This window comes from Phaethon lepturus, unplaced genomic scaffold (assembly GCF_000687285.1).
Source record: "Phaethon lepturus isolate BGI_N335 unplaced genomic scaffold, ASM68728v1 scaffold14755, whole genome shotgun sequence".
Lineage (NCBI taxonomy): Eukaryota > Metazoa > Chordata > Aves > Phaethontiformes > Phaethontidae > Phaethon > Phaethon lepturus.
This window is the reverse complement of record NW_010538486.1, coordinates 1-8,561: the sequence shown is the minus strand read 5'-3', so window position 1 is coordinate 8,561 and position 8,561 is coordinate 1. Positions and strand designations below refer to the sequence as shown.

At 39.3% G+C, this 8,561-nt stretch overlaps 1 protein-coding gene across 1 annotated transcript; it reads right to left on the bottom strand.

The window, feature by feature from the left end:
- Positions 1-180: 180 nt before the first annotated feature.
- Positions 181-7,522, bottom strand: LEO1 (Leo1, Paf1/RNA polymerase II complex component, homolog (S. cerevisiae); the record flags this gene model as incomplete). Its single annotated transcript, XM_010286835.1, has 10 exons — positions 181-278; positions 552-738; positions 1,035-1,170; positions 1,772-1,906; positions 2,189-2,283; positions 2,622-2,706; positions 4,717-4,862; positions 5,556-5,650; positions 6,435-6,539; positions 6,797-7,522. Coding segments are annotated over 10 exons (1,808 nt in total), but the record flags the coding sequence as incomplete, so codon positions are not given.
- Positions 7,523-8,561: the final 1,039 nt, after the last annotated feature.

Below are 8,561 nucleotides of genomic sequence, written 5' to 3'. Positions count from 1 at the left end.
GCACGCCACCCCTAGGCTCAACTTTAGTGAGCCTGGTTTTAACCCCTCCCCCCTTCGTACATAATACATTCATCACAGCATAAAGGAAACTACAAAAGCCTCAGCTTTAAAAACTAGATTTAGTGCAGGAAGTGTTCCTGACTGAAAACAAGTAGCTTAAGAAAAAAACCCTCTTCTTACCTCATCACTAGTAAGTTTCTTTGCCTTGAGTAGTCTTTGTGTTTTATCTTCATCTGAGCCCTCATCACTGTCAGAAGAGTAGATTCTAGCACGTTCCTCTACAGACCAAAATGAAGAGACAAATATTTATCTTTATCTGAAATTGGTGAGGAAGAGAGATTATTAAAAATAATTCTCTTACATTTAGTCCCACAAAAAGCTGGCAGAATCTAAGACGAGAGTAAACAAAATAAACTTAATATGAACTGAATTCATGTCTCCTCCTGTACGAAATGAACTGGCAAAATACAATCTTACCAGGATTCTCTTGTGAAATTAATCCATCTGAATAACACAGGCCCTACATACGTGCTGGTAAGGTTTATTATTACCTCTGATGCCACCTTTGTATCTGTTTTTGATAGCTGCTAGACTGATTGCATCATCACCCTCATCCTCTTCATCGTAACGATCAGGTTCTAAATAATTTGCACTCAGACCACGCTGATGCTGCTTCTCCCGCATTCTTCGCTGCTGAGATTCTCTACGAATGGAAGCTCTTAATCTCTCCTCTTCTTTCTGTCCAAAGAAAGCAGCAATATATAAAGATTGAGAAAAGTAAAAAAATACTCAAGAGCAGCTGGTATGCTAATGTAGCTTTTGAAATAATTTCACAGCATGGTAAAGACTGTACATATTCTGATGTTTTTGTAATCTGTAAGGTTAAGCAAACTGCACCTATACCAACTCTTGTCTATAACTCCAAAATACACTCTGTTTTTCATAAAGTCATAAAATGTTCTGAAATGTTCAGCTTATTACATTTGTGACTTTTTAGATTTAAATCTGCAGATAAGAGTTTCATCCCACAATACCTTAATCATTTCTGTGCGCTGAGACTCTGGATCACGACCTGCCATTGGCAAAATACGAATTTTCTGGGTCTTTGAACATCTATCTGCCAGAGACAGAGTCATCTTCCTGTGAGTGGCACTGTCCGTAGAGTGTGGCCTGTTAAAAAATTGCCATAGATTAAGTAGTTCTTAAAGGAGTGTATCCATTTTTAAAGGATAATGGTAGGGCCTGCATACTTAAGATTTTAAAGGTTCATCTGCACAGAAGTAAAAGCATCATCCTTTTTTATTTATTTATGTGCATCTTAACAGCTACTGGAGACACCAATTCCTCTCTCAGCAAAACATCTGCAGACCATTACCAGCCTAAATAATCATCCTCACATTTCACATCAATGTCCCAGGACAAAATCATCATCTTGATAGCAACTGTGCATCAGAAGAAACATTAATTTCAGGGAATATTAGTATTGTTTCTCACTCAGATAAGGACTTGGACTTAAAAATGGAAATTAAAATGTATATTGAAAAAATACATGTAGCCTACAAATTGCAGCAAACGGCATATTAACCTTTCAAATTGGGACACCTAATTTAGGAAAACTCTCATCAAAATACTGACTTTGGAAAATAGCACATTCTTACTGAACAGTTAAACTCTGAAGGTTTACGAACTGGTACCTCTAATTTTGATATACTAGTTACAACACTTAATTGCAGAAGTAGTATCAACATTTGATATAGAATAGCATGTTTACCTGAAGGTTAACTTTGTCTTGAAAACAGCCTGTCCTTGCAGACCTGTCCCTTGTCTGATAAACAAATGGTTGTGATCTCCCTGTAGTGGCGCCTTGTACACATCAAAGACCTCATTGCCCAAGTGGAGAGACATGCTTAAAAGAGAGTCATGTATCAGTTACATGATAAAGTCACTACAGTCTATTTTTTGCCTCACTGATAAATGGAGAAGCCTTCATGTTTCCTTTTTACATATAGCAAATAATCATATTTCAATCCAAACTAAGCAGAGCCCAAAATTTTCAAAGCACTGAGACTAAAACAATTTCTGCTGTGCAGAACTGACATCAAAATTTGCTGACCTGCCAGTTTTGCATGCCATGGCATTTCCCTGTAAGAACAACTTATTCCTTCAATAGCAAAGAGTCCAAACTAACCTTCCATCTGACCATTTGACTATCCGTGCATTACTTTCTCTGATCTCATTCCCTTCCTCATCTCGTCGCATCCGCCATCGTATTGTGTTTTCTACCTGTGGGAAAAAACACCAAAACACTTTTTCTAACTCATAGGAAGGAATACTGTGGTAAAATATACTCTGTATAGGTCAAGAATTACAGTTAGAAAAGTTAGAAAATTTGCTGCATGGTGCAAAGAAATTAAAGGTATTGCTTTTATAGGTGAAATGCAGCTGTCAGGCTTTTTTTAAAATTTATTACTAAAATGGAGCAACTTTTCGCAGTGCTGAACTGCTTCACACTTTCATAATCTGAACCGTAACTCAAAATGCCATTGTAAAATACCTGGAACAGACTCTGAAGAAATGTGACTAGATGAGTGTTAAAGAGAAAACGAAAACTGACATTATACCTTGAGTTTTAACCTAGTTCTACCCTCTTCATCAAGCATCTCTTCATCTTCAAATTCATCTTCATAATACTGGGGATCAAAAGGTCTGCAATAAATTATATAATACAGTCTTTATTCTTCTAAAAATTAATCCAGATTATTCTAGACTTGTGTGAAATAACAGGTGCTTGAAAGGTTTAAATTATACACTGCACACAACAGTAGGTACTGCAGCTGTGACAGCCATTTCTGCAGTAATGTAATTTACTGCATTGATTCTACACCATGGGAGGCCTACTCAAGTGTCTTCCCTCCCATCAATTACAGCCACTTTAACATTCAGACCTTCTAAATGGCTCTAGCTAAAGAAATCAAGTCTGCCTCAGAAAATACTGTTTCCTCACTATCAGGTTGATGAGGTCAAGGTTAAGTCTGGAACAAAATATATACAATATTATATTGAGAAAATACGAAGAAAATTTATCATCTTATAAATGTCGTAAATTAGGGATTTTCTAAGATCACAATCTTTGTCCTTTTTTTATTTGAATCTCAAAACCAACTGAAAGGAAAGGAAGGTGAAATTGTTTTTCCTCTCTTCCTTCAAAAAACCTGACAGCCGAGGTGGGAGTGAGTAGGGGAAGGCCATTCCTTAGCCTCCTTCCTAATAGTTTCCAGGCTGCTGCAAGGGAAAGAAGAGATAAACAGACTCTGCTACTGTACAATTCTATTTCCAGCTCTGTCTGACCCCCAAAGATCCTCAGGACTTTTCTCGCTGATTGCAGCCACTAACCAGGTTCTTAACAGTTCTCTCCTGAAATGGTCTATAGCGTTGTCTTGTTTCAGCCAGGGTAGAGTTAATTTTCTTCAAAGAAGCTAGTGTGAGGCTGTGTTTTGGATTTGGGATGAGAAAATGTTGGTAACAGGCTGATGTTTTGAGTTGTTGCTAAGTAGTCAAGGACACTCCAGCTTCTCGTGCTGCCCTGCCAGCGAGCAGGCTGGGGGTGCACGGGAAGCTGGGAGGGGACACAGCTGGGACAGCTGACCCAGGCTGGCCAAAGACATATTCCATACCATATAACATCATGCTCAGTATATAAAGCTGGGACAAAGAAGGAGGAGGGGGTGGAGGGACATTCGGAATTACGGCATCTGTCTTCCCAGGAAACCATTACATGTGATCGAGCCCCACTTCCCTGGAGATGGCTGAACACCGGCCTGCCCGTGGGGAGTGGTGAATTAATTCCTTGTGTTGCTTTGCTTGCGTGCGCGACTTTTGCTTTCCCTGTTAAACTGTCTTTATCTCAAACCATGAGTTTCCTCACTTTCTTCCGATTCTTTCCCCCGTCCCACTGTGGGGGAGTGAGTGAGCGGCTGCGTGGGGCTTAGTTGCCGGCTGGGGCTAAACCACGACAAGTGTGAAAGCCAGGAAGAATGATCTAACTAATATGAAACAGAAACAATGCTACACTGCCAGCTAAGAAGACACCTCTTAAACGATGCAGTAAAGTTGCTTAACAAAACACTTGAGGAGACAGATTTAACAGCAATTTACTAGAAGTGCTGAAGGTGGGCTTTAGGGCCAAACCTAACATCGCAAACAACTCTAACATTTTGTTTCTCCTTATGAATTCCAGAAAATTTCTTTAGCTTGGATTAGGTAAATAGGAAAATGAGTAATCAGCCTCTTCATAGTTAAACAGTAAATTTAGCACACACAAATTAAAAAGGGCTTATTCTAAAATTCAAAATTATGTTTTTATCACTCCAAAGTGCATAAAGGTCCTGCACAGTTGGCTTTCACATCTCTGAGAGCCTGAACCTACGTTTAAAATTCAACTGACAGCACGTACTTTCAATTAAATCATATTTTTGTTTGTTTTTTTAAAGACAAACTATTCAACCAATCTGAAACCCAAGCTCAAGAGAAAATTACTCAGCACTCAATTAGATAACAACAATAGATATTACTATTGACTGATCACAACCAAAAGCACGCAACTTAAATGTCAACTACTTTAAATATGTCCAACATATTTAATTGTATTACTAAAACAAAAGCAATATAGTAAAACACTAAAAAACCTTATCAGTCAAGTATGTAATGTGCAATTACCTGGGCTCCACGCTAAGGAAGTTGGGCAGCTTCACAAAATACAAATCATTACCCAAGTCTGTGTTTACTTTTGGTATTTCAACCTCTATTCTAGTCTCTGGAATAGGCTCTTCTTCCTGCTGTTCTTGACTCAGTCCATTCTCATCCTAATGAAAAAAAGGTGAACAGGAGCATAAGTGAAAAAACCCTATCTGGCTACCGTTGCTATAATAAACACATTTTGCTTGAAGAAAAGTCATCTATATGCACAGAGAGAGATTAGGAAGCTTTGGGTAAAAGAGCTTGCACATTTTTAGTGAAAGCGTTCCAATTCAGCATTTTCATATGCTACTTAAAGTGATGTATGCAAATACCATTTTGCAAATTTGACGTTTGCAAATACCAGCGCAAACTCAAAAGAGACCAAAGACAGGAAGGAGACAGCAAAGGAGCTGACATACAGTTTTCAGCTAAGGACTGGAGAATAAAAGGGGGGCAACTTTTCACAGATAAAAAAATAATTTTCTGTATTATCATCAAGACCCAAAATGAAATATTTGTCAAATAGCTGTACTAAGGTACCAAAGACAGCTATGACTTTGTATTTTACTTCATGACAATCAAAACTACTCAGCAGATTTCTTTCAAGTACAAAAAGTGGAGCAGGGATGGGGGAAGGCAGATAAATGAATCCATCTGATATTGCTATGCATAAAACTTTAATGTAGGGCAGAATTATCTGTAATGCTTACTCAGTGCCGTTAGTCTTTTCTTCCCTAAAATATTATCCAACTTCACCAGTGTTCCAAATTTCAGAGTGGAATGGCATGTTAGTTATTTCAAAAGTCAAATCTACTCACAATGGGCTGTCCTGGTGTTGGTGGCTTGTCTTCTCCATCACTCCCTGAGGAAATGTCATCTGCACCTCCAAACAGGTCCATGACATCTGCATGCTCTTGAGCAGAAAAATTTCTATTTTAAAATACATATATATGTGCACACACACCCTTACATGCAAGCACACTCACCAAAAAAAAAAAACCCCCCCCCCAAAAAAAAAAAAAAAAAAAGATTAACGCATCCTTCACTTTTATTGCCACCTACAATCACCTACACAGGTTAAAACCTGCAAATGTTCATGAAACAGACATTATTCTCTTATCCTGAAAAACAGTTTTCCCTTGTCTTTTTAAGCTAATGATTCAAGGTGTGTTTTCCTGGAAAGGCTCTATCAAATAAGATAATCTAGTTGGAAAATGGCAACAGAAGAATCAAGAGTATAAGATCATCCTTTACTCAAGTAAACAACTTAGACATATGTAAACAGCAACTTCATTACATGTTTTGGAGGTTTTACTTGCCAGAAGAATCAACACCTCTTTCTCAGCCAGCTAAACATCACAAAAGCCAGTATAGCTTCTCTGGGCTGCTCTGATTAGAGGCACCATTTCTTAACATCTTTCAGTAAAAATGTGTGAACTAACATCCGCAAAGCAAAAGCTCCCTCTCTCATGGAGGAAACTGAGAAACTGATACAGCTAACTAGAGATAACCAGCAGAAATACAGCGTGTACTTCCCCACACAGAATTCTTGCTGTGCTGTTTTGTTATTTCCATGGCACTATAGTTACACTGCACAGCAAGTGCTATTGATTTTATCAAGTTCCAAAGCAGATGAATGCTGCATTAAGATGAGGATTAAATGAACGAAAAACCCACAAAACAATGCCGCCATTTACCTTTCTGTCCTTCTGCATCACTGTCCACTTCTGAATCTGATGCAATTGGTTTCTTTCGCTTCATTCGCAGAACTTCATCTTCGCTATCACTGCCCCTTGCAGACTCTACTAAAGAGCATAATTATTCTCAGCAAATTAAAAATTTTCTTCCACATTTTAAAATTCCTCTGTATTAGTAAGTTGATTCAGATGAAAGAGAATTTAAATGTGCTGCATAAAAAAAATTACAAAGATGACTATAGTTGACAGCTACATCATTAATGAGTTTACATTGAAGACTGCATCGTTTCAGGCCAATATAAATGAAGCAATAAAGAGAGATCAAACCAGAAACAAATCATTACCACCATATTCAGTCCTACCAGATTTATGCTCTTGCTCCTCTTCATCGGAGTGCTGGGCCCTTTCATCATCATCAGAGTTCTGCATTTTCTCCTCGTCAGAATGCTGCGCCCTTTCATCATCATCAGAGTTCTGCATCTTCTCCTCATCTGAGACCTGTGGCCTCTCATCATCATCAGAGTTCTGCATTTTCTCCTCGTCCGAGTTCTGGAGTCTTTCCTCATCATCAGACATCTGTGGCCTTTCATCTTCATCAGAGTTCTGCACTTTCTCCTCATCATCAGAGTTCTGCTGTCTCTCCTCCTCATCAGAATTCTGCTGTCTCTCTTCATCGTCTGACTGATCGCTTTTGTCCTCCTTGCCCCACTTCTCATCCTCAGAATGTGCTTTTTCAGAACCATCTCCCTCTGAATGATGACTGCCTTCGTCTGACCCATGCCCGCGATCATCCTCGTCATCATCATGAGCAGCTTCTGAAACACTGTGCTGGTCCACGTCTGACTGATCATTATCTTCATGCTCAGAATGTCCTGACGCTTCAGATCGATTGTAGGATCTTTCAGAGTGGTTGTCGCTCCCTGTGTGATGGGATGCCCCTTCATCCTCGCTATCATCTCCAAATAACTCCTTGTTACTGGGTTTTATTGCCTCCCTGTCATCATCCTGGTCACTGTCACTTCCAGAAGCATTACTACCAGAGCCAGCATTCTCCTGATCAGAATCAGATTCAGATCCAGAATCAGAATCTGCAAAACAAACATCACCCTTTCAAGAGTTAAAATGTTGCTACAGGATGCACATAAGATGATGGGTATTGTTGTGGTTTTTTTTAATCAAAATAAAACCCCAAAATCCAAAGAGAGAACTTACAAAGAACTGTAAGAAAGAACTATAAAAGTTACCTAGACCAATAAAATAAAACATCTATTAATAAAGGCACAGCCAATGAAAGACACAATGAAAAATGGTGTATGCCACATGAAGTTTCAAACCACAAGCTATTGTCCAAGACTCTAAAGTTGTAAGAAAGAATAAGCACTTATACAAAAGTAAAGACAAGAAAATTTGAAGTAGTGAGCGCTTAAAATAAGTAGATACATAGATATGGCTTGTGAGATCCTACAAATCTAACACTTTCATTTCTTTAATCCAAGTTCTCTGCCAGGTTTGTTACAATGGGAGCTACTCTTGACTGCTGAGGTTGTTGAATGCAGTTTCAAGCAGGGAGGAAAAAAGGAACATCTGACTTGAAAAACCATTTATGGAAATCGAGGCAAACATTTTAAAAATATACAAATTACTTAAGTCAGAGGCTGTTCCATCGTTTTTCTTTAGATGCTGATGACAGAAAAAAAATTTCCAGATAACAAGGGGCAAACAGGAAACGCGCCTTGTTTCCACCATCTCAAATCCAAACAGCTCAAAGCAAGCATATGATTAAGCTTTATCAAATTGAGAAGTACGCTTTAGCTTTTGCTTCCGATCATGTTTTCCATGGCTGCAGTGATGAAACTGTCACTACAAACTGCTTTTTTGTGCGGTCCCAGCTGTGAGACCAGGGCCCCTCTTTTAGACGACGTAAGTGGGACCGGAGGCACAGCTGAAGGAATCGGAGCACCCTCTCTGCAGGGAGTCACTTTCACGCGGAGAACAGGACAGCTACGCGGACGCCGTTTTCTTTGCTTTTTGGCCGTAAAGGCAGATGCGCAAAAGGAGGCGCGGAGCAAGGCCGGCGGCTGGAGCACTGCCGCCGGGGAGGCACGCCAGCCCCTCGGCCTACGGTGC